At 45.3% G+C, this 26,448-nt stretch overlaps 1 protein-coding gene across 1 annotated transcript in view; it reads left to right on the top strand.

Annotated features, from left to right (window-relative positions):
- Nucleotides 1-725: 725 nt before the first annotated feature.
- DALRD3 (DALR anticodon binding domain containing 3) overlaps nucleotides 726-26,448 on the top strand; it is a 28,852-nt gene continuing 3,129 nt past the window's right edge. The window contains exons 1-11 of the mRNA XM_054978233.1: nucleotides 726-765; nucleotides 18,176-18,687; nucleotides 20,228-20,526; nucleotides 22,233-22,510; nucleotides 22,799-22,857; nucleotides 22,941-23,063; nucleotides 23,365-23,435; nucleotides 23,923-23,981; nucleotides 24,507-24,589; nucleotides 25,243-25,366; nucleotides 26,007-26,065. Of these exons, the coding sequence (XP_054834208.1) occupies nucleotides 18,358-18,687; nucleotides 20,228-20,526; nucleotides 22,233-22,510; nucleotides 22,799-22,857; nucleotides 22,941-23,063; nucleotides 23,365-23,435; nucleotides 23,923-23,981; nucleotides 24,507-24,589; nucleotides 25,243-25,366; nucleotides 26,007-26,065 (1,485 nt within the window). The 5' untranslated portion in view covers nucleotides 726-765; nucleotides 18,176-18,357. The remainder of the gene's footprint in view (nucleotides 766-18,175; nucleotides 18,688-20,227; nucleotides 20,527-22,232; nucleotides 22,511-22,798; nucleotides 22,858-22,940; nucleotides 23,064-23,364; nucleotides 23,436-23,922; nucleotides 23,982-24,506; nucleotides 24,590-25,242; nucleotides 25,367-26,006; nucleotides 26,066-26,448) is intronic.

Raw genomic sequence — 26,448 nt, 5'->3', positions numbered from 1 at the left:
CCTCCCCGGCTCCTAAAAGGCTCTGCTTTCCCTTTCTGGGGCCTAATGGTAAAGCCCCAAAAAACTTGTCGACTGCAGGTCCAGCACATGAGCTAGACCTGCTGCAGCCAGCGTGCTCCCCCGGGCAGAGGAAGCCCCGGGCCTTGGTGAGTTTGCAGCCTGGTTTTCACACGCAGGCCTAGCTCCGTCCGGGCGGGACTTGGCCCGAGTAATAGCAAAAGCGAAACTGGCCGAGCGGCTGCGAAGAGCAGCAGCTGCAGCTGAGAAAAGGAGAAGTTTGGGGTGGAAACAGAAGGCGGGGGGATTCCAGCCTGCCCCAGGCCCTGATTGGCTGAGGTGGTTTCCCCCGCAGGGGAAGGAAGGGGGAAATTCGTTGGCCCTCTCGCCATAAAGCGGCACGAGGGGAGTGGCAGGGAGAGGGCCCGGGCACAGGCGGGCGAGGCTTGGAAGCTGCCAGGGCGTGCAGGCACACACCCAGCCTCGTGTTCCGGCCTCAGCCTGCCCGTCGGGCCGGTTGTGCGCTTGGCCCGCGACAAGGAAACTGCGGGAGCAGCCCTCCTGCATGCTGGTGCTGCCCTGAGGGGGCTCGGCTGGGAGCCCGGCCATGGGGGGTTGCCCCTTCCAGGCACTGGCGGCAGGTGAGAGACGGGAGCGTTGTCTGGGCTGGGAGAGGAACACGAGGTAGGCAGGGGCAGCGCTCCAGCGTAGAGTGCCAGGGAGCGCCCCTTGAAGCAGCGGCAGTCTATCAGACCAACATGCAAGCAGGTAATAAACAGAAGAGGGCTGAGGGGGAGGGTGGGGGGTGCCGCAGGAGGCAGCTTGTGAAGGAAAGAAACGGACCGCAGAAATTAAGTGCCGCGAACAGCACCTCGTGCTAAAGGGCTCCCTCTTTTTTACGCAACCTCCTGTGCTTTTAGCACAGCCAGCCAGAAACGCATCAGGTGCACCTTACCTAGCAAACCGTCCTCCACCGATGGTGAGGAGAGACAACGGGACCTCAAGGCTTTGGGGTGAGCAGACGGCAAAAATGGAAGTCGGGGCAGTTGCCTTCGGATTCCTTTCGGTTCTCCATATCAAACAAGATTTCCTTTTTCATTCCTGCCTGAGGTTGGGAGGGAGAACGAAAGCAAGATCTAGTCCTGGTCTTGAAACGAAAAGGCCCCAGCTCTAATCTTGCCTCGGTGGTGGACTTGTAAAATGGGTATAACAGCAGCAATGGATAGGAGCGGGGGGGGGGGAGAAGATTATATTGAGAGGTAATATTTATTACATGCCTCCGAGGTGGAATTATGAGCAGGAAGTGCGCTGATCTAGTCTCGGAGTTTCTGCAGGAGGTAAAAGTCATACTTCTGAATAATTTTTTCCCCTTTCTATATGTCCCTCCTATATTATGTTTTGGATCAGAACTGAAGCTGTTCCTCTTCCATGCACAGAGGCTTGTTTTTAAAAGCCAGATAGCAAGCAGAGCGATCAAACTTTAGTTTTCATTTTTGTTATCTCCATATGAGGAAAAGCTGCGGTGTTCTCTTTGAACACCTGCGGTTTAAGGCACAAAAGACAAATTTGGGCGGGTTAGCTTTGTTTGTTTTTTTAAGTTTGCAAAATGTTGCGTAGTTTTCTCATAGTTGAACCCATTGGGCTTACTTCTGAGTAGCAATGTATAGAAATGGGGTGGATACAAGCATTGTGGATCTTTCCAGTGTCCCTCTCCCTCCTGCAGGCTTTTTGATCCCAGAAAAGTTTATTCTTGATGTCAGATCCCTGAGGTCCTCTCCCTTCCTCACTAGGTCCGTCCCTTAAAGTTAGGTCTGCATATTTCTGCACGTCCGCTTGCTGCTTAAGACCGCAGAGTAAGGCCAAAGGAAGAGGCCATTAATCAGAATTGATGCAAGCCCCAATTCGTGGGCTGAATTTGACTCCTTGAATCAAAATTTACAACCTAAATGTAAGATCCAGGCTTATCACAATCATAATTATACAAATGCATGAAAATGAGGGTAGGGCTGTGGGTTTAAGAGCAGGAGCTGCAAATCGGACCTGCTGGTCATGATCCAAAGGGACAGGTGCATAGCCTACATTTATCCCACAAGACTGAAAAGCAGTTCAGAGATCTGGCTTGAGAGTGCCTTTTAAAAAGAGGAAATAGTCACACTTCCTCTTTCTGTATCTCCTTCCCTCTCTTTCTCTATTTTAAAAAAATCGTGCAAAATCCCCCAAGCTGCCTTTTGATTTTGTGGGAGGTCATAGTGATTCTATAGGAACCCCTTCTGAAATGGAAATTCGGGGGGGGGGATGTTTCTGGGGCCTTGGACCAGTCCCTTGTTCTACGATTCTTCCACTAACAGCCCAATTCTGGGCACATTTTCTGAGAAGTGTGTGTTATGGAACTCAGTAGTAATTACTCCCAAGTAAGTGCACATACGCTTGCAGCCTCCGTGTTGTTAGTTGCCTTTGCACCTGACAGAAGCTGCAGTTCCCCACAGTAGAAAGCAGAAAGAAAAGCTATGGTACACATTATACCTCTTAGAAAGTGTGGGGTGTGACCGATAACATCTCTCCTGGAACTGCGCAGGAATGAACACATCAGTCCCACACATCTTTGATGCAAACCATGCAGCTTGGCTGAGCATTAGTGTACAGCTGCTGTACAAGGGACTGGCCTGCGCAGTTGGATGAGCACAGGGAGCCTCATATAATTTCTTGGTATGTGAGAGTGAAAGCTGCCAGAGTTGAAAGCTGCCAGCTACTTCAGATTTTGCCAGTTGGGTGTGTGCGTGCACCAGGGCCAGTGTTAGCACATGGCAAGGTGGGGCAGCTGCCAGGGCCCGTGGATTCTGGTGGGGCCCACTGCTGCTGGCTCACTACTCGTGCACCTCCTCTGATACCCACACTCACACCCTTCCAGTGCCTGCTTGTGAGTGCTTAGTCACCTCATCTCCCAGCTGCATATGCAGCCTTGTGTTGCTGGAGGACATGTAGGTTAGCATCTTTGGCAGCCACGACAGTGGCGCTCTTAGTTGCACCCACCACCCAGAACCATTGGGGAAAGGGCATGCAGGCAGTGTGGGCAGCTGTGACTGCAGGTGATGGGAGAGCACCCTTAGCACTCTCTGCCCAGGGCCCTCAAAACCTGGAACTGGCCCTGGGGAGGTACACCTTGTACAGAGTGAGAGAGACAGCAAGAGGGTTCCTGGGAGGGGAGGAATAAGAACCTTCCCCCTGATGAGATCTCCTCAAACCCAGGTCATAGAACATTCACACAACAGGCTCAGTGTGGCCTACTGTATGCTGTGTATCCCAGGAATATGATATCATCTCCAGTTCCCACCCAGGCTATGGAGCAGTCTCTGCTAAACCTTTCTTGAAGGGAATCTACCACCATCTCTTCAGGATCCACATATTGCTTCTAAATCTTTACTTGGTCATGAAACTGTACTCCACTGTCTTTACTCTGTTTTCAGCCCATCAGATTTTGATTGTGAGGATGACTTGCTGGCAACTTCCCCTAATTAACTGTCAAGTTTTAGTCTACTACAGGGAATTTCCCTGTGACCCAGCCAGAGTGGGGGGGGTGATGGGGGCACTTATGATGACTGCTTTGCCTTTAAAGAAAAAAGGCAGTGTGATAGGTATTCATGGCCCTCCTTTCAACCTGAAAGCTCCTACTAAGGCCAGTGTGGGCATCCATATTGTATGGTGCTTGCAGCAGTGAAACCTCAGACATTCTGTGAGCTGGGATGGAATCAGCATGAATGTTCTGGATTCTTTAGAACCAAGTGCTGCCAGAATGTTTGCTATTCAGCTTCTGTGCAGGAAGAGAAAGGTGCCCATTGGCTAGGATTTAAAACCATGAATAGGCCCTAAGGAGAAGAGTTGCTCTTGTGGGGACTGGAAAAGAGACCCTAGGGGATAGGAAAGTTGGCCAGGAAAGCAGCTGAAGGAAATATACAGAGTAGGCAACTTGAGAGCCAGTGTGATGTAGTGGCTAGAGTGTCAGACTAGGATCAGGGAATCCCAGGTTCGAATCCTTACACTGCCACAGAAGCTCTCTGGGAGACCTTGGGCCAGGTACAGACTCTCAGCCTAACTTACTCACAGGGTAGTTGTGAGGATAAAATGGAGAAGAATGACGTAAGCCGCTTTGGGTTCCCATTGGGGAGCAAGGCAGGGTATAAATGATGTTACTCAAATTAAAAACATTTTAAAACCCTTAAAACTGAAGCAGTAGTAGACTCAAGGAGGCTTGACTCAAAGGGGCAGACAAGATGAGGAATAAAGGAAAGGAGTGGAAGTGGGCAAGCTCCCAGGACTGGGAGCATAGGATCACTAGGTATAAAGGACAGGCAAAAGGGGAAAGTCAGTTTTGACTTCTGTTGTTCCTGGAGCTTTTGCCTCTTCCTGCTAATGTGGGGACAAGAAACACTGCAGGTAAGAATCAGAAAGTGGGATTCCCCCAGTTGTTAATTTTCCAACTCGGCTCATTTTCCGAGCTGTGTGTGTGTGCACTTTCCACCACCAGGATGACACAAAGCATTAGGGGGGAAGGAAGATTTATCATAAATCAACCAACCCATGTTTGGGAAATGATTACTCGCCATCCTACAGGATTGGACTGGGGATAGCGCATACAAAATGGTGGTGGAGACTTGGGACGGCTCGGGGGGGGGATATAATTGGACCAAGGTTAGTACTCATTTTTTGTGTAAGCAACTGCATCCATGGGTGGGCCAGGCTAGGTTTGTTGTGTAGCATATTGTGGGGATTATGTAGTGGCTGGTGTTTTTCTGTTTTATATATATGTAGTGTTTGGGTCCCTTGCCCTGGATGGCCCGTGCTAGCCCAGTCTTATAACATCTTAGGAGCTAAGTAGGGGCAACTCTGGTTTGTACTCAGATGGGAGACCACTAGGGCTAATGCAGAGGCAGGTCATGGCAAACCACTGGCTCTTGCCTTGAAAATCCCACATGGGGTGACCATAAGTCAGTTGTGACTTGACAGCACTTCACACAGACACAGTGTATGGGTGTTTCTTCTTTAACTGTTACCCAACCTGCTTTTTCAAGAACAGATTAGGTTAAAAAAAAAACTTCTAAATGAGATCCTTCCTCCCCCACCAGCCCCCATGATTCTCATTCTGGGTTGATTCTTTCTTCCCCCTGTTCTCTGGCTAATACAATGCACACATCTGCTCTTCAAAGGAAAGGGTTACAAGGAAGTTGAAGAACAATAAAAGATTTGAAATTTGACCCTGTCAAACCTACCTCCTGGTTGGCTGAAGTTTCAGCCTGGCTGCACCCACAGGCATAATAGCTGTGAGGAGTTGGGTGGCAACAGGCACCAGGAAGGGCACAGAATGGGGCCTCCTGCTTCTTGTCTCCTGGGAGCTCCAAGGGCCTAGAAGAGGTCCAGGGACGGTTGCCTGTGACTGGTGACAGGGAGAAACTATTCAGTTTTTACTGGGCAGAGCTGCCAGTCAACCTGTTATCTCAAGTGACATTTAATCATTTCCCACTTCTGTAATTTGAAGGGGGTACCTATAGCGATTGGAATGTAGATTGTTTTCACAAAAGGCTGTCAGCAGCCTTCACAAGCAATGTAGACGAAGAGGCTTTCTCCATACCCTTCCCGATAGAAGCTTCTTGGTTCACAAGGACAGTGCTGGTCGTTTACAGCTGAAATAGACTTGCAAAATGTGGGCAGCACAGACGCAGCAGTGCAAAAGCTTGTAAGAGGAGTGCCAAACCACAAGACTAGCTCTACGGTGAGGCAAGATGGGGTGTGTCCCCAGGCATCAGAGGGAGTGGCAGCTTTCCCCACCCTCTTGTCACCCTGTTGCACGCTTCCTCCCACCCTGCCTCACCAAGGCAGCTAATGTTCCTTTCCGTGGGCATCTTTACAGGCAGCACAGCAACTCAGCTTGGGAAGCCCCATTGAGCCTGCAGTTTGCCTGGCTGTCTTTTGTTACCTGAGCAAAGAGGGGGTATTGGCTGCTCCCACGCTTGGGTGGGAAGAGGATAGTGAGGAGTGGAGCATATTTGTCTAGGCAAGGGGGCATAAGTAGTGATGGTGACAAGCAGGTGGGGCAAGGAGAGGCAGCCCTAGTGGAGCCACTACTGCCAAAGCACCCTATTTATCAAAATAGGGTTTTCTATCCCTAAGTGACTTTCAACGTGATTCATTACTATATTAATAGCAAAAACAACAAATACTCTGAAACACTATCCAAAGCCACAGCATAAAGTGCTGGCAGAAATAAAGGGCACCACATGGAGTGGTGGTTTGGCAGTGACAGTTCAACAAGAAGTGTTGCCTGACGCTGCCTCCCCTCCCCGCCTCTGTCATCTCTTTCTGCTGCCCAGGAGATCTGCTGCTTGAATTGCCTGATCCCCTGGGAGGCATAAGCACAGCTCCCAGGTGAGTGGTCATTTCACAAGCTTGCCTTTGCATTATTTTAAAAATCCTCCCACTTACCAGCCTGTTCAGGGCTTTACATGTTGTCCAAATAAATACAACTTGGGAGGTAATGTTGGGTGCCTTGGTGCTTCTGATGGGAGTATGCCCCCTACTGGGAGTTTGTTCCTTGCTGATTAGGAATCTGCAGAAGGATTTAGTAACTGTGGCTGGGCTTTCTCTTTTTACAGGACCTGAGCATTCTTACTCTGCTCTACTGTGCAAAGGTCTCGCTGCTCTTTGGGAGGGACTTCACACCTTCCTATTGGCAAATTCTTTACTCTTGCACATCACATTAACAACACGCAGCTTGGTTTCTCCAAGGATGAAATCCACCACTGTAATCAAGTTTTGTCGCCACCCTGGCATCTAACCAGCTCCTGTGATGGCGAGATAGCGGGCAACGGAATCCCAAAAGCAGCTGTTCTTTTCTGAGCATCCCAGCTGCGCTTGGATTTCGTTTCCTGCTCTCCTGCTCTGCTCGCCTGGATGTTGTTCGCTGCTCTTCTCTGTCTTGGGGCACAGGAAGGGGGTTGGAGAGAGAGGGCATTGGGTTTTCGTAGGAAGTGTCAAAATGATAATCTCCATGAGATCTAGAAAGTTTAAAAATGGCAACCAAGATCCTTGATATTCTTCATATGCTATGCAGCTTCCTGCTAGACAAGTATTCTGCAAAGGGATCATGATGAAGAGATGGGTTTCCTACGCCAGCAAGCCGTTGAGGCTGAGACAGTGTGGTGTAATGGTTGGAGCGTATCAGACTAGGATCTAGGAGACCCGCATTTGATTCCTCACTCTGCCATGCATATTTGCTAGGTAACTTTGAGTCAGCTTAACCTACCTCACAGGGTTGTGAGGATAAAATGGAGAACAGTGTGAGAAGCTTTAGGTTCCCATTGGGGGGAAAGGTGGGGTATAAATGAAATAAAAAGATAAACAAGATGGCCAGGTAATAAAAATAAGACAAAAGCAAGCAAAAATATTCTGGATTGTCTGGAAATCAACTAGGTAGAAATCTAAGGAATGTCCTGAAAATGAGGGCTCTGTGCTCCTTTATTTAATTTGTTGTTCACACCCTGCTTTTCTCCCCCAGAGCAAACCCAAAATACCTTACATTGTTCTCCGCTCCTTTATTTTATCCTTACAACAATCCTGTGAGGTAGATGGGCTGAGAGAAAGTGACTGGCCAAGGTCACCCAGCAAGCTTCCATGGCAGAGTGAGGATTTGAACCTGGGTCACCCAGATTCTAGTCTGACACTCTAACCACTACACCACACTGGCTCTTCATTAACCGTCTTCATGTAATGTATAGTCAGTGGATGGAATTAATTACTGAAGGGTGTTGTGATGACCTCCGGTGTATATGGCTTTCTCAGAATATGAGTCAAACTCAAAGTAGGTATGTTTATCAATTATTGTTCACTAGAACATCATAAAATAAACATGGAGGTTCCTTTCTTCACTGTTCCATTCTGTCTTGGTTATCTCCATCATGTGCTTACTATGAATTTCCTCTTGGTAGCTATCTGGCCTGTTTTGGAGCCACTGCTGGATTATATAAACCTTTGGTCCGACCCAGGAAAGCCATTACCAGACTTTTAAATTGTACCCGTAAGGGGGAGTGCTTTCCCGATACTGGAGAAAGAATATATATTTGACTCTTAGAGGGAACAGGATAGGACATACCAGAGGAAACAGCCTGTGGGTGGATCCACTGGGACTGTGTGCCATGTTGGCAGTTCAGTGGGATGCCTTCTCTGGGTTTCTTCATGTTCCTTCTGCTCTCTAAAGATAGAGGCTGATTTCCTGGGGAGAAACCACCAGTGCTGGGTCTGTCTGCAGCAGCTGGCAGCCACAAAGTGGATAAGACCATCTGTAAGCTGGGCAGGAAGAGCCCAATCAAGCAATGCACACATGAGCTTCCTCCTCTTCTGAGTGTGACAGAGGTAAGATAGAGATTGGGGTTCAGCTTGAGCAGACAGTGCCTGGAAGGAACGTGCCCTCAAGACATGCCCATGTGTGCCCAAAACGAACAGGAGGGGGAGAACAAAGGGGGTGGAGAAACATGCTACTTGCCATCTTACTACAAGACCATTATTTTGCATAGCTGCCTCCCCACAGCAAAATTGTCTAGTGATAGGAGATGTGAAGTGGATGGAGTAAAGCTGTGGCTTAATGGCTTTGCATGCAGAAGGTCCAAAGTTTAATCCCTGGCATCTCCAGTTAAAAGGATCAGGGACTAGGTGAGGGGAAAGACCTTTGCCTGAGAACCTGCTAGTCATAATGTGAGTTTGTTGGATTAGTGGTCTGGCTCAGTATAAGACTACTCTGTTGACATCTGCTAGGCAATTCTGGCCCATACCGGCTCCCCCGTTCATGTCCACAATGTGTCCTATGTGTATGGCTAAAATAGAAATGACTGTTTTCCAGTGCAGACAATTTTACACAGCGATGCCACTCTGTGTCCATAAACAGTAACAGCCAAAAGCGGTCCTCAGTTGAACACCAGCAGTTCAGGTTTTTGTGCGATACTTCTTTTTTCTGTTTCTATGAGCAGCTTTGAAACCTTTCCCAGGACTCTTCCCTTCCTTGTTCAGCTGGCCTCTATCTGTATTAAACAATAAGGAAGTTAGTTGCTGTTTCCAATGTAAGGTCCCTTCCAGCCAAGGAGTGAGAATGACTGGATTTTGAGTTGTGGCCTTACAGAAAAGCAGCTGCTCTCTGAGAGAGGACCTTTTGTAGTCTATGTACAGGCAATAGGAACATTTTAATTAAGATTGCTTTTTTAAAGTTTAGTTTAGTTGATGTGGTTCACAGGGTTTTGTTTTTAGAAGCCTTGAGATAAGCTTTGAAAAGGGGGGAAGGAAGTTAGTTCTCTCAGTGTTGCTGACTACTATGCCTGAAGACAGATGTAATACAGAAAGGGAGCTCATAGTGCCGTGAGATTGCTTTTTGTAGAACATCAGTCTTCAGTCTGTCTTTAGACTCACAGGCTGTTATATTTTTCAGAGTAAATGGAGGAAACCTGCTAATGTGTTGCACAAAAAGACCTGGGCTTTATATAATCGCCGCCCCTGGCAACCACAACTTTACCCACTGACTACCTCCTAAGCCATGTGTGCGTGCAGGACATGGAAACATGCAGAATTTTTTTTCAGTCCCTCCATTTTCTCAATATTCTACCTCATAACATTGGAAACCGCTATGATTCAGCCAAATGTGATTCCATTTGGGAAAGATCCCATGTTTATTTGGAGTGACTACATACCATATGTTGAAGACTTGGCAGCCCTAGGAGAGCCCTCCCACCACACCATTAGCTCTTCTGGCCAGTGACAAGATGATAGGCGGTGAACTCCCCCTTTTCAATGTATTTTATTCCTAAAGTTGCCTCTAAGGGTGTACAGAGGATGAAAAGAAGTGACTTCTTGTTCCTGACTATTAATATGTTTTACCCAGTACTGTGAACATCTCTTCAGGGGTTCTCAAATTCGAGTCTTCCCCAGTGCTCTTCTGCAACAGCTTCATAAATTGATGAACCTGGGCCTCATGGACACAAATTGTTTGTGCTTTCCCCTTAGTTGGGGTCATGGACTTGGTCATGCAGAAGATACCCATGGCAGTAAATACAAGCTTGGGTATCTTCCTGAAGTTGTCCTGGATTTGACATGTTTCTCCAACAATTCTTTTCTTTGTGGGATGAAGCTTCTAGTCAGACAAACCGGGCAGGTGGGCATGAAAAGGCACATACGTGCAGAAGCACCTAGGATGGATGTTTTCAGGCCTATAAGCCCAGGGAAAATCAGAAAAAAGAAATTGCTTTGGAATGACACGATCACTCCCGCTGAGCGAGCAGCCAGACAGCCACGGGGATGTCGTGTCTGTCCCAAGCTCTTTTGTGGATCCTGACAGGGCCCATGAAATGCAGCTTCTTTGCAGTTACTGTATGAATAGCCTGTTTCCATGATCACGAATGGATTAACTTTGCATACTGGAAGAAGAGCCTGTCCACAAGTTTACCTCTTTCTCTAATTTCATGGCCTGCCTCACTGCAGAACAATTCTGTGGAATCGTGAAAAGAGATAACACAGACTCAAAGGGCCATGGGAAATAAAGCAGAAGCTGTTGGGCCAAATTTCATCTACGTTAAGTTGAGGGGCCTTTCGTACGACGTTTCTGCATAAATGTTGCCACTGCGTAATATGAAGTAGAAATATATGTGGGAGGCGTGAACACTTGTGGGAGGAAAGAAAATTGCATGGCTTAACATGCTAGCACAATAAAGGATTTAAGTTAAAATACATAAAATAACCATCAATAAACACTTAAGTTACAACAAATGTATCCATTCTTTCTTATTGTGATTGGTTTACAGGGAAAAAATGAGTTTTTTTAACCAGTATTATTGTTACTGAGAAAAATAGGTATTAAAAAATGAAAAGTAAAAATGCCTTCTGAAGAAAGGGAGGGGGATGCAAAAATCCAGTCTTTTCTTAGTAATGAAAGGAAATGTGAAAATAAGCGTGAGAGATCCTCCTCGTTGTCTCTGTCACAAGCAGAATCCTGCGAATGGTAACAAGAGGCCTTCGGGCAACTCAGACCTTTGCTTCAGCTGAATGAGCAAGCTCTGAGAGAAAGGCACTCTTGGTTTTCAGGCAAAGACTTTTTCCTACTTGGCTTACCCAAGATCCATTTTTGGCAGAAGATGCTAAGGCTTTACCGTTGTGTCAATGTGGTGTAATGGTTAGAGAGTCAGACTAAATTCACACTGCCACTTGCATTTGGTGACCTGAGGCTCTTTCTCTCAGCCTAACCTACCGACCGTGTTGTATAAAATGGGAGGTGGCAGTATGCTTGCTGCCCCATGGAGAAAGAGTGAGATAAAAATGAAAGAAGAGCAGCCCTGCTGGATCAAATTGATGGCCCATCTAGGCCAGTGCCCATTTCATACAGTGGCTAACCAGATGGCCAAGGGCATTTCAAACAACCCTGCATTCAGAGGCATCCTCCCTGTGGACATGGTAGTCCCATTTAGCCATGGCCCTATCCTCCATGACTTTTTCCTAGAGAGGCATTGTCAGCCAAGAATAGATGATCCTGGGCTAGAGGACTAATAGCCTGACTTGGTATAAGGCAGCTTCATGTCTTAGCATTTGCAGGCCTCTGCTTGTGACAGTTTAGCTTTTGCTCCCGGTTGAAATGACACTTGGGCCAAGAGGGTATTCCCTACTTGTGGTGTGAGCCATGAGGACAGTCCTAGTGGGGGATTTTAGTGACAAAGATGCCTTGTCAAAGGTTGGGTCTTAAGTTGAAGGTAAAGGGGCTGAATGGCTGTCTCCAGTGGGACACTCAAGATTATTTAGTCCTAGCTACATAGGCATAGATCCTACCTCCCTGCTCAGCAGGTTTTGAAGTCTTTCTCCAATTTGGGACGCATAGACGCACACCGAATCATTGGTCTATCAAGGTCAGTATTGTCTCTTCAGACTGGCAGTAGCTCTCTGGTAGAGATCTTTCATGTCACCTACTACCTGATCTTTTTAACTGGAGATGCTGTGAATTGAACTTGGGGCCTTTAGCATATCAAGCAGGTGCTCTGCTGCTTGGCCACAGCCCCTTACTTAGTGGCTCTTCTTCCAGCGGAAGGCTCCTTATGCTGGAGGAAGGCATCGTCCTTTGCTGAGTGGCAGGTTAGAGTACATGCCTGGAGTCTCTACATGAGACCTCTTTCACATGGACGCTCAAGTGAAGGGCAGGCAAAGATCACTCCTCAGGGGGTTTGTTTATTTCATCTGCGCCTCTCCAAAGGGGAGGTGAAGATGGAATAAATCCTCTAAGGAGCAATCTGCCAGCTCTAGAGGTGAAACTGACAGAGTAACTACACTTCCAGCTAATGTCTCCCTTCACTTGAGCATCCTCATTGTAAGAGGTCTCGGCATCTTTACATTGTGGAGGGTACAGATGTTTCCTTTTAAAGTGTAACACATGATGGAGCCCTTGGATTACAAAAGGAATGTGGTAGGCTTTGTCCACACCAGTGTCCTGGGGTGGTAGGAATATCCTAGTGAACTAGGCCTAGACCAGTTTTCCCAACCTTCCTTTCCAGCTTGGATGTTAATAGCTTATTTCCACAGGAACGCTAAAGCAACCAGAGGGGTCTTCTCTTGCCACTGCTGACAGTCAGTAGTTGGTCTGGCGTGAGCAGGAATTCTCAGATCACCTTTTGGCTGTGAGTGGTGTGGAGTGCTGCTCTTTGGCCACTGGCTTCTGTCAAGTAACAGAAGTAGGGAATTAGGGTGAAATGAGAATGGGAAGCCAACTGAAGATGTTGCTTGTGTGTACTCTTGAGCTATATAAAAATAAAATATGTAGAAAAACTGATAGTTCTGCTTTGTTTACAGTATGCAAAGGAGGCACTTACCAGAGTTGGCATAAAACTTTCTGCTTCTGGAGAGGAGAAATTAGGAATGCGAGGTGCTGAAATTCTGACCCTAGCTGCTGAGAGTCCTGCAATGCTGATTCTAAGCTTTGGGCAATCTCCTGAACTAGAAGCTTCATTTTTCAAGATGGCCCAATTCTCAGGGTGCTGAATTCTGTTGCTTTTGTGTGTTTATAGGGAATCATGGAATACACACAGCCTTGTGGGATGGGAGTGGCAAAGCCATGCCCATCTCTACTACTTATGATACAAAATCCTGTCCATAGGGATTGGTCAGAAACCTGCCAGACATTAGCATTATATGGGGTGGATCATATAGCACAGGGATTAGTCTGGAGGTCTGTGGTCCAAACGCCCCCAGGCTTTTCTACCTGGTCCCAGCATAGCTTCTGAGGTTCCCAGCTACGATATAGCTTGGCTATTTAGTCCCAGACTGGGAAACAGGACTCTTTAATTCCTCCTTTTGCAGTATGAACTGTAGAAGTTTTTCCTCCTTTGGTAAAGTTTTCCCTGTTAATTGTGCATGTCAACTATTTACTCATCTTCAAGACCACAGAAATGAAGTGAGACTTGGAGGTGTCTAGTTTCTGATTGTCTCAGCTTCAATTTCAGGCTCAGAATAAATCATGCATAGAGATGGTGACAAAATAGGCTGCTGGCCTAGTTGCTCCTAGAAACAGATGGTAGCCATTCACGGGCAGTAAAGTTGCTATTTCCCTTAGTTCTTAGGTTTGGAGGAATATTTAGATCCTTGATCTCTTTAAACAAAATTAAATCCTAAGAAAATGACACATTTGTGACTATTTGTGAAAATTCATTTTGCATACAAGGTAATGAAAACAAGATTTCACCCCTCCCCACCCCCCACATATACCCAGCAGAAAAGAGAAAAACAGGAAGATGGCTGTTCAGATCAAGCTAGCTTTTCTAATCTAATCTTCCCAGCGTGACTGAGGTGCTAAGACTGAGAAAGAAGATTTTGCTTTAATCAGGCTGTGGACTATCATATTTCAAATAATTTCTGCCACATCCTCTCAAAAATATTCTACACAGCACAAACTACACATGTCCCAACCGCATTCATATTATACTACCACAAGCTTGGATCCTGCACTGCAAGATGCCCATCTTAAAAGATTCACTGGGAGGGGGTAATTGCCAACAAAGAACCACGTTGAGATTTAAGATGTCTCTTTGGTTGAATTAAAGCAACACACAAACCACTAGCTCACAGGAATGAGTGGTCAATGAATGCTTCCTGTGTCATTCATGTTTTCAGGGCCCAGCCTTCTGACTTTAATGGAAAATGAGAACTTTATTTATTCCAGGTCAGCTGTGAACACTTTGATTTCCAAGCCAATTATCATTCAATATTCTAGTAAAAAACCTTTATTTTAAAGTGGTATAACTAAATGTGAGGCAATAAGGTATAATAAAACCAAAGACACACAAAACACACTGGCATGCGTAGAAGCTATTATGAGTAAATGAAAATGCATTGCTATTCTACTCTGCCTGCACTGAATCAAGGAATGAATTCAAATTCTAAGTCTCCTTATATAGAAAAGTCAACCTTGCTGAATCTAGATCTGAGAAGTTTGTAAGTCATATAGTGCTGAGAGTGTGTGCATGCATGCATAGAAAATCATGTTTCTACCATCCAGATGAATTGTCTATTTCATGATGTTATTCTGAACATACAAGAAATGCAAAACTCTGAAGGCTAAAGGCATGTTTCCAATTGATAATAGGATGATGAAATGTAGATAGGAAGATGGTCGAGCTGGAAGAGAAAGCCCAGCTTGTTTTGCTTGCTTCTTTTCTTGAGTGGTTCAGCACTGAAGGATTTAGGGTGAGGATGTGCACAAATCACTGAAGCAATGAATTTTTTGAAAGTTAAAAGTTTCTTGTCATTTTTTAAAGCTTCAACAGAAGTGTTGTAGCATATAAATAAACATACCTGGTTGTCATCTCAACAAAAAACTAACCTCCATCCCTCACCTTAAATAAGCTTTGTACTTCTACTGAGAATCATCAAGAAGCACTTACTGAAAATAGTGACTGCTGAGAATACTAGGTGCCACAATGTAATTTTTAGGTGCCATGGCATGGTTGTGCCTGGGATTTGTCAAGTGCTGATGAAGACGTTTACAAACTGGTATTGGCATGGGGGAATGACAAAGAATTGCATGGAAAGAATAACTAGAGGATGCCAGTGACTGGTGTTATCCTGTCCCACACAGCAATCACCACACAATGGCAAGTTAATGTGTTTTCTGGAAAAAAGTGTCCTATTTGCTCAGGTACAAAATGTTGCATGTCGAATGCTAGAAAAATAGTGTCCTAATAACAGAAACACTACAATAAGGTTGAGTGTTCTCAACAAATGGGTAACCCTAAAATTTGCAGAAATGTTTAACAGTTACGAGGTTTCCCTAGACTTGTCTGCCACTTAAAGCTACTGGACATGATTCAAAGGGCATGCACAATCCCTGAACCCATTACAGTTCCTTGATCTGTTTTGTTCCCCTGAAGGTTAATGCTGTCTTCAGAAGGGGGTGCTGATTTCAGAAGGCCCACTGCATGTGCAGAGCAGCTCTGTAACTCACCGTCCTGTGGCAGTAATTATTCCACCATGTTGACCCATCTATACCCCTAGCTACAATTCTATATTGTGCTCCAGTACAATCATTGATGCTGACAGCACACAGATTTTATTTATTGTAGAGATTTTTAAATCCTGCCTTACCATGATTTTTTTTCAATGGCTATGACAGCCAGTCCATCATTGGTCATTTGTCATGTAGAGGTTTTTTTAGGAAAAGGAAAGCTATGAAAATATTCTTCTACTTGCTGCTCTTGATATAGGAAGACTCACATCAGTCACACAATATATTTAGGAAGGCTGTCGTGCACAGGGATATACTTACCTAGCCCTGCTCCTGGCCAGGCAGAATCAGCAAGGTTGATCTGGCCTGGCTGAGAGTTTGAGGCAGCTGCAGCTTCAGCTCAGAGTAGAGGAATTAACAGTGCAATCCTATTAGAAGTGTAAGCCACTTCTAAGACTTTTCAATGGACTTGGACGGGTGTAACTTTGGTTAGGATTGCACTGTAAATTTTCTTAAATACCTTCAAGCTTTGTAAATTTTAACCCATACTATATGATCAAAGTTTGCACCTTTTTATAATTCTAGAGCCAAACTACATCAAGATTCAGAACAAATGATCAGCAAAGAGCCAATATAAGAAATTCCATTTGCATAATTGAAACTATACAACTTTACATTACTGATAATCGGCATGTTGATTAATAATCCGTAAAGTTTTCTCCAACTGACGCACGGGTTGTTCTAAGTCCTTTATGAAGAAGCAACACACTCACACCCTGTGCAGTTGTGGCTGCACACTACGATAAATACGCAAATGGGTTACTGTTCACCTCTTATCATTTCCCTTTCAGCAAAGCATCTCTGAGAAGCCCTTCAGTCCCATAGAAATCTTTGCTTGCCATTCCCATCACATACTGGTCATTCTAGCATCCTACATGCTCCTCCGATATACCTTAAAGATTTAATTTTAATTTTTAAAGAGCTGAGAAAGCAACAGAGAGATGGAAACATTTTGGAGGGACTCCAGCTGCTATCCTTGGAGCCAATCCCTGCATGGCATACCTGCATCAAATTGAAATAGATGATCTAATACTGTGCAGCTTCCATTGATTCTGCCAGACGGTCTGTGCCCTTTTACCAGTTACTATTTTTGCCTAAAAACGACAATGCTACATATGTTTTTCAGCCTTTTGTTGATGACAACATAGAATTGGGAAGCTACGGTAAAGCACACAGCACATTTTTTTTTCCTCCTAGAGCCGTTATGCATCAGTTTTGTACACAACTGTCCCATGGCTTTGAGCCAGCAGATCAATGCTACACTGGACTGGTCTGCAACTGCTCACTCTGGATGCAGCAACATCAGTGTTCTGCTGTGCCAGATCAAATCTAATTTAGGTTTCAGGGGGTAGCTGTGTTAGTCTGCGATAGAAGAGCAAGATTCGAATTCAGTAGCACCTTAAAAACCAACAATATTTTCAGAGTGTAAGCTTTAGAGAGTCAAAATTCCCTTCATCATCCAACAAAGGGAGATTTGACTCTCAAAAGCTCATATCCTTGAAAATCTTATTGGTCTTTAATGTGCTACTGGACTCAAATCTTGCTGCTCTAATTTGGGTGTTAACTCTGTTCTTCCCAGCTATTCATTCCTCTTCCAACTACAACCCTAGGACCACCAAATACTAACTGTAGGTTTCTTGTGGCTAGATCTTCAGATTAACAGGAAACAACTCAAGTGATTTGCTAACAGATAAGGAAATGAATGATGGGCCAGGCAGCTGGATGGAAGGCTAAGACAAAATGTGAAACATCTGGACACTACTGGTCTAAGTTATAAGGCTATGAAGTCTAAAAAATTGTCTCTTCAGAATTTCAGTCTTTCCAGTGAGCCTGTTGCCTAACTCACTGGTTATAGACATTAGAAACACCACACTTGTTCTGTGAACTACAGTCTACAGAAAATACTATTCAGACCGGGGGGAAAAAGCTCACAGGGAAGATTTTATTGTTTGTGCTTTGTTTGTATTTCCATTGGCAACAGGACTTGTTGGGGACATTTCATTTCTGGCTTATTTCAAATTGATTTTGTTTGTGTGTGCATGTTTTGTTGTAAATGAAAATACAAACAAACAAGTTTTTAGATGGAGCCTCTGAAATTATTGCACTGTTCTTAGGTTATGGCTACAATTCTGTTACTTTGGGGGTTAGTCCCATTGAAATCAGCAGGACATACTTCTGAGTAGAATTGTGATAGTAGCACATTAACATTACAGTCCTATGCAGAATCACTCCATTCTAAGCACATTTAAATCAATAGGGCTAGATTGGAGTAAGTCTGCATAGGATTGCACTTTAAAATATCCTTAAACGTATGTATTAGCTGTGAAGGAGGTTATGTATGGTGAAGAGTGATGAATATTATTTCCTCTTTCTTGTCGACAGAATATAACCGGACAGGCCTCACTCAGTCCTCAAACTATTTCTGGTGTTAGGGAGAAGTCCCAGAATATCTGAAGTATGATAATAAAGCATAAATGAAGCAGGAAACCAGAAAATAAATACCGGGGGGGGATATATTTTTAAAGAAAAACAATGTTTAAAATATCCCTCAAACATTTTAAATCTTAAAATAAAAACCATATAATAAAGTACTGCTATCTAATCATCTTTATGCAGATTCCCCACCCCCACCTCGGCTGAGGAAGAGTTCTGGGCAATGCCTTGCATCCTAAAGCATGGAAAGTCACTTTTCATACAATTACCGTCTACTGACATCATTACCGAAAGCGAAGAGACGAGATGCTAGTTTTCATTCTTGACTTAAAAAGTTGTCAAAAGACAACTATGCCACTCTTAAGATGGCCGCCAGCTGTTCGGTTCCGCAGAGGCAAAAACCCTCTATGGTTTTTAACGTCATCTCCGGTGATATTCTAAGCGGAGATGACGTCTTTACCCTGCCCGCAAAGAATTCCGGAGCGTGCTGCTGCGGCACCGTCGCTATGGAGACGGCCGAAAGCCGGCTGTCGGTGTCGAAGACCCTGCGAGCTCTCAATAGCGTCCTCCCAGGAAAAGTCGGAGATGGAGCCGGTGGGTTGATGTGGTTCAAGGAGAGCAGCAGCCGGAACTTGCGTAGTCGCGACTTCCTGGCCCCGCAGGCTGCGCTGAAGGCGGTGTTTGGGGATGGACAGGTAGGATTGCACCCAAAAGGGGCGGGGCATTAAGAGGCTTCTAGGGAGGGCGAAGGAAGTGATTTTGTTAAGCAGTAGACTAAAGCGGGCGGCCAGTGGTACACTGAAGACTAATAGGATTTAGTTTTGCCTCTGGTGAAGTGAGCTCTGAGTTAGGAAAGCTCGCGCCGTAATAAATGTTAGCTGTTACTGCAAAAGACTAACACCGTGGCCACCCGTCTGAAGCTGTTGATAGTTATGCAAACATGAGCTGAGCCTTGAGGGAGTTCAGAGCTAAGCTACAAGTGACGCCTGACACAGGTTGGAAACTTGTCAGCCTCCCTCAAGTTTTGATGGGAAATGTAGGCATCCTGGTCTTGCAGCTGTAATGGAGAGACAAGCTGTAAAACCAGGATGCCTACATTTCCCATCAAAACTTGAGGGAAGCTGACAAGTGTCCAACCTGTGTCAGGCGTCACTTGTAGCTTGGCTCTCAGAGTCTCTACACACCGGAAGTTCCAGTGACTTTCTGTGTGATCTTATATTCAAGCGTAGTCTTGTCTCCCTAGCGGCTCGTGTATCCACAAGAAAACGTGTAAGATCTTTCACTTGTAAGAGTCTCTACACAAGACTTCGTTCTAACATGAGTAGGATCAAGTGAAATATAGTTTGATGAGCTGCAGCAGCTGCCAGTTGCCATTTCAAGTCAGATGTATAAAGTGGCAGTTGACAGTGATACACATGGGTACAAAATAGAAGCAGTGGCACCCAAAGCTGCCTGGGTATTTTAAAAAGAAAAGTGGGGTATTCGTTTTCCAAATGAGTAAAAACGGAAAATAGCTAGGAAGTGCACAGCACATGTAACATTTTAATACAATGTCAATGTGATGTAGTAGTTAAAGAATATCCGACTAGAGCCCGGAAAACCCACGTTCAAAACCCCAGTCCATGGGTAAGCTCACTGGGTGACCTCAGGCCAGTCACTCTCAGTCTAGCCTACCTCACAGGTTCTCATGAGTATAAAATGGCAGAGGACAAGACCATGCATATCACCCTGAGTGCTATGGAGGAAGGGTGGGATAAAAAGGCAGTTCAATAAATAACATACAATGTCCATTCTTAACAATTGATTATCTTTGTTCTTTCTTTGTGAACTGCTTTGAGCAGGTCTCTGAAGCAGTGATATGCACATTTTGTAAATTAATATCATCTTCTTAGCTTTGCTTTGTTAATTTAGCCCCTGCAGTGGGGAGGGAAGAATATTTTGTTGCAACACAGGCTAATATGGTTACCCTTCTGGAATGTTTTGCCCATTGAAGGTTCTTTAGGCTTGGGGAAAAAAACTTGGGGGAGCAGGATCCCACGCAGCCTGTTGTGAGCAAAATCACCTTCTGAGGCTTTTAAAGAGAATTTCTTGGAACTGACATGTGACACTGATCAAAGTGGTGAACCCAGATAAAACTCGTGAACAAACTTGTGTAGCTTAGCCTTTTGTCACTATATACAAATCTGCTTTCAAACAGCCAGTGCTGCTTGTCCTTTCTATCTTGTTTTATAACAGGTGTCCAAGAGTATAATGGAGAGTGTGTGGGCGCTTAAATGTCCAGGTGTGCCACCCATCCAGAACTGTCAAAACGCTCCAACAGGACTGACTGTGCAGCTGGACAGACCTGCTGTCTTTGAGGAGATCCTGAAAGCCATTCCTTTATATGCCAAACCTCACCAAATAGCCCCTGGGCACAGCATTGTGCTCAACTGTGTGCCTCTGCATGGGTGCAAGAGCCTGAACTCGCTTAGCTTGAGTCATCTGAGAGCCATCCTGGTCACCGACCACCTGGCAGGCATGTTCCAGGCTCAAGGGTTAGTGGATGGAGCTGCACTTATTGCGAATAATGAATCTAGAAATGTACATAGCTTGTGTATCCATGGTTCAAGACTGTGTACGTATTGTGGGTACGGTATGGCTTGTTCTTGCTGCTTTTAGTGGCTTCTGCAGAAGGAAAACAAGTGATCCCAGCCTTCATGGTTGTGCAGGAGAAGTTGGCCGTGTGAGGGCAGGATTTCTGTGAAAAGCACAGGGCTTTGGATTGGTTATCTAGTGATCAGGAAGCAGGACAACTTCACTGTCACCCTCTTCAAAGTAGGGCATTTCCCTAGACCTAACTTCTACAACCTGGGCCAAGTTAATCAGATTCCGGAAGTGTGCACACATGTTCCCCTTTTCCATACAGCACATTCTGTTTCTGCTAATCAAGAGGAGCAGCAAGGCACTGAACAGCTGGTGGAATCACTACTTGTCATTTTCCATCTTTGCCCCCTACTTTTGAGATTTTGTCTGGCATTTCCCTCTACACTATAAAGACTACGAATTTGCTTTTTGAGAAAACAAAGCTTAGATTTTAAGGAGACCGAATTATTCACATGGTACTAAATTTGTGGTTTTATTAGCAATTACATAATAAAGAAGTTTAGCGGAGAGGTGGAGGCCTGTCTTGGTGAAGGTGTGATTTGAATCTAGGTCAACATACACATATGTGCAGCTGCCTTGAATGAAATCTTATCTGATACTAGCACACCACCATTCTGCAGTTGGCAGTGGCTCTCCAGAGTCTCTGGCAGAGGTGGTGCTCTCAAGCTTGGTCTAGACATGCAGCCAAATGAGGTGGTAGAATTCTAAAATGAAATGATGTGCTCTGGAGAAGGAGGTCCCATTCTTTATGCTTCTCTGCATAAAAACACTTTGCAAATTGAAAAAAAAGCAAATCAAGAAAAGCTGTCCTTTTGCATGTCGTTTTAGTTTGCTAGATTCAGGGAATTATTAATGTAAGGGATCTTTGAAAAATGCAGTTCCTCCCCTGCAGTCTGATGTGGTACGGTCCATCCTACCGGGCTTCAGCATTCTGTCCTGTCGTTCTGCTGCATGTGTAGACAGAGCCTCTGTCTAGTTCCTTAAGACACTATAGCACCTAAGTTTGAATGGTTGGGACTTGATGCCTGGAAAGCTTAGGCTCTGCTGTTGAATTCTTCCCCTCAATTACGCCGAGCTTTTATGCTCACGCATTTTTATGTTTTACCCTCTGAATTTTGTTTGGGATATTCACAGATATTCCCTATCTTAAAAGACTCTGTCCTTGTGGAAGGAGGCAACCTGAATCAGTAACTCATGTTCTATTTTATTGTGACTTTTATGTCCATGTGCGGGACTCCTTGATTGTTTAACTGACAGGGGCAATCTGATGGAAGGTTAGTCTTTTTGTTAGTATCAGACCAGTGCCCCTATATCACACATACAGTTGCACTGTATCTCTCTATTGCTATGTGGATTAGGGAATATATGGTTAATTCTACTGCCGGCTGATCTTGTTGTATCCTTGGTTTGTCCTTCTCGGAATAAATTGTTTATTTATTTAATGCCAGTAGAAGGTATTACTGACTGACTGTTGAATTATGGCCCATCCAACCCTGCTGTGCTGATCCTTGAACTTGTCTTAGAATCTGGAAAATGTTGCTGGTTTTGCTCACTCTGGAAATGCTGTGGCTAATGCTGGATGATCCTGCCCCTGTAGGATGGATGTACACCTGGTCCCTGCTCTGGCTGATGAGGAAACCCAGAGGTTTCTGCACCAGTTGCGAATTGAGTGGCCTTCAGTTTTGGAAACTTTCCCCAGCTCTGAGGATATTCTCGCCATGAAGGATGCCCTTCGCCAGTGTCCTCATGCCATGTTTGCCAAGACAGACCAGGATGGAGTCGTGTGCAACCTGCACTTGAAAGGGTTCTTGGGAAAGCAACAGCAGCAGAAAGAGAGCCTGGAAGGATATGACCCTAACCTGGATGTATTTCTTGGTAGGTATCACTCAAGTACATCACTCATCTTACCCCTAAGGCAGGCTGTGATATTTCTGTATCTGTCCTCACAGTCTTGCAGAGTAGGTCATCATGAACACTAATGTTTTATAGGTAGGGAAATGAGGTTGAGATCAAATGACTTTCCAAGCCGTGAATGATCTCCTTTGAGTCTCAGTTCCATTTGGCTGCTTCAAATCTCAGCAGAGGGAGCCCTTGGGGAAGAAAGGGCCTTGCCACTTCAGCAGTATACATACATCCTTGAAACACTTTCCTCCTCCATTGCAGTAACAGAGGAGAAGCTGCTGCATGTGGCTCAGCTGCAACGGGTCGCCTCCCAGTGTGCGGTGAGTTGAGAACTGACTGCCTTGGAGCTGTAATGGATTGTTCCCTAGGCCCAGGTCTAATGGGATCCATTGCTCTTCTGCAGATGCTGGCACCAGGAAGATGCTGCAGTGTTGTACATGTGCTGAGCAATGAGGAGGCATTCCAGCAACAAAAGGTGGATTTGCTGTGGAGGCTGATAGCTCCACAAGCTCCCCCTACCCCCCAGGTAATGAGCTGGCCTTCTGTCTGGAGTGATGTCCAGCACAGAGTGTGTGTAAAGCTTTGTGTGTGCTGGGTTGCTTTCAAGATGGAAGGGACAAGTTTCCTTCTTTCTTGAATCAATACTAATCCCTGCAACGTGATACTGAAAAATACATGCAAATATTGGGCGGGGGGGAGCCTTTCACATAATTGTTTCCATAGCCAAAACTATGAGCAACCCTGCTCATAATTTCTCATTCCTTCTGAGGAGATAGCTAGTTTGACCGAGGTGTCTGCTGAACTGACCTTTCTGCTTCATTCCGTAGAAACACCTTGTCTGTGGGCCAGTGAAAGTCACTGCCAGTGCTTCTCCTGTGAGCATTCTCCAGTACTTCCAGTGAGTGGCCACTCTTCTCCTCACAGAAGATTGTTGAACTTTGTTAAAATGATAATAAGAGTGGGACATTTTTTTCTTCCGCAAGCCTCTGGGCAAGTTGACAGTAGCTCACTCTTACCTGCACTTCCTTCCTGGGCCGGTGGTCAGCTGATTGCACAGCACAGTAGGGGAAGGAATTTCCTGTTGTTGCAGTGCAGCCTGGTTGAGGTGCAGGAACGCAGTTCTGGCTTGGGCACAATGGAGGCCCAGTGATCTGGGTCCTAGGATCTGCTTAACTAAGAATGCAGTGAGAAATGTTAAGGCAAGCTTAGCTGCAGTGAGCATGCAGTGTTTCTAGGGTGTGGATGGGGTCTCTTCTCCGCCTTCTGCTCTTACTGCTTCCATTTATTAGCACCAGTTTTGTACAGAACATGTGAGTTACTTGGTTTCTCTTCTAAGTGCTTTGAGCCTCTCCTTGCCTTTTATTAATGCTTTTTTATCTTGATAGGCTGCGGCACTCCCAGATGTATGAGGCTTCAGTGCTGAAGTATGGAGACCTCTCTCAGGGTAACATCTCACCCTTTTGCTTGTCATTTGGCTTCTTTTTGCTGAGTTGCTCTCTGGAGGTTTAGATGCTTCAACAATTGACAGCACTGGGGCTGCTCCTTTCTGCTGGCTTATTTTGGTGATAGATGAATAAAAACCAGGCTTGCACCTGCCTGTAATTTTTGTTAATTGCTTGTTCTTCTGTGCAGGCACACATGGGAATTGCACAGAAGACACAATGATTAAAACAGGGTTGCACCTACCTGTAACGGTTGTTAATTGCGTGTTCTTCTGTGCAGTCCCACATGGGAACTGCACAGAAGACACGACAATGAGCCTATGCTTGGGCCTGTTACTCCACTGCTTGGAAGATGGTGTTGCGAGCCTCCATGGAGTCTTCCTGTTTGGCAGGGTGGGACAGGTATTTCCTCCTCCTAGACCTTCATGGCCCTTTAACCAATGAGTATAAGGCTCTTAACACCGGCTTCAATGAACTTCTTTTTAAAAAAAATATCGGGGTCTTTCCTTCTGGCTTCCTTTCTGCAGATGATGTCTGGACAGAAACCATCAATGTTTTGACATCAGCTGCCATCCGATTTGAGATGCTGAGCACAGCTCATCGGAACCAGGTAGATGGAGGGCTTCTTCTAAAAGTGCATCTTGTTGGCAATTGTTGGGAAGGAGATTGGGGCTCTACATCAGCTGTGTGATTTAAAATGCCAGCCATCTTTTGTGGATTGAAGGGGCTTTATGATTATACTTGACAACATTGCTAATGCTAACATACCCACCACCAGTGGAGGGAGTCCTGTTGTAACTGGAATATTATGCAAATATCTTCTGAAGGTAGAATTTGGGATAGGGGGCTAGATTGCAGGATATGTGGATTATGGGAAGGTCATCGGTACAGCTTCAGCTACTCATTAACCAAAGGAGGCTGAAACGTGGATAATAAATAAAATTATACCTGGTGTTAATATGAAGCATGATCTAAGCCATGGAAGCAAGGTTTCTGGACCGATAGCAAAGAGGGAGCAGCTGCGAATGAATATCCATTCATTTGCATTTGGCATTGTGTAGGCTTATGGTTCCTCTTCCAGAAGTTTGTCTGTGTTGGCCTCAACAAGTTTCTGGTGTTTTCCTCATTTTTTTTTTTGTCAAAGAGGAACCTCTGGGCAACATGCAAGAGAAAGTAGGCAAGAGAAAGGCCACATTGAGAAGAAGTCTCAGCCCAACTTTCCCTACCTGCTCCTGCACTGACTGAGTTGATTTTACCCCTCAGATTCTCTTGGATTTGGAGGAGGCCAGCATCTCTACCAAAGGGACCAAGAGTGGCACCTTTGTAATGTACAATTGTGCTCGTCTTGCTACACTGTTTGAAACATACCAGCGGGAAGCAGAGCAAGGTGAGAGGTCTTTCCACACTGCGTGCAAGCCTTCCTCAACTGGCCCTGACTCACTCAGCTGCTTAGAGATGATACTGTGTCCAGGTTTCGTTGGAAGCTGTTCCCAGACAAGCTAGAGTTGCAGCGAGGTTGTCCCATCCAGTAGGCAAAGAGACATTTGCTTGTGCTAAGAGGTATTGGATATAAACCTCCAACCAGACAGATTCCTGAGCATTCCTGCCTTTTTCTTTTTCTAGCCTTCATGACAATTGGAGCAGACTTTTGTCAGAACCTCAGAAACTGATAGTTTGAATGATACTTCGATTGGATATGGGATGGGTATCTTTTCACACAGAGCATCCTTTTCTGTGGTTCCCTTCCTCTTGAAAAATGTGCTTCCTTTGCTTTCCTCGATCCCACTTTTGCTTAAGAACTCCTAATGCTGCAAAACCCCAGCCTTTGCACTTGAGATAAATGTATAAACATTGAGTACCTTTAGGAACTCTGGTTTAATTTGCTTTGTTTATTTTAGTGGCCAGATTTGGTGCAGAAAACTTCCCCCAATATACCTATTTTTGGATTACCTGTGGGATCATTACATGAAATGCTTTTACTTTAGCTGCTTTGCTTACAATAGCAAACCTTTCCCCTCCACCTGCAGGTGTGTACCCAGCTTTTCCACTGCCTTCAGAGCTGAACTACTCCTCCCTCAGAGAAGAGGTGAGCAACCAAGAGGAAAAAGAATACAAAGATGTGGGGCTTTGGAGGGCTATGCCAACAGGACCAGCGGAGGTTATCAGATGTGTCTGTTTGGCAACTGGGTCAAGTTCTAGTCAACCCAACATCACATAGAATGCGTACAAAGGACCAGAAGATCGTTTCATCCAATTCCTTGCCATAAGACAGGACCTAGACTTGCATAAATGGGTCCAAGCAATCCAGGCCACCAGAGAAGGGACTGTGCTCAGTAGCAGAGTGTCAGCTTTGCACAACGGTCCCAAGTTCAAAGTCCCAAGTTCAAACACAGGCATCTCTACTTAAAAGGATCATTTAGCCGGTGATGTGAGAAGCCTCTGCTTAGAGATCCTGGACAGTTGCACCAC

Source organism: Eublepharis macularius, chromosome 4 (genome assembly GCF_028583425.1).
Source record: "Eublepharis macularius isolate TG4126 chromosome 4, MPM_Emac_v1.0, whole genome shotgun sequence".
Classification (NCBI taxonomy): Eukaryota; Metazoa; Chordata; class Lepidosauria; order Squamata; family Eublepharidae; genus Eublepharis; species Eublepharis macularius.
This window is presented reverse-complemented; position numbering and strand designations above follow the sequence as displayed.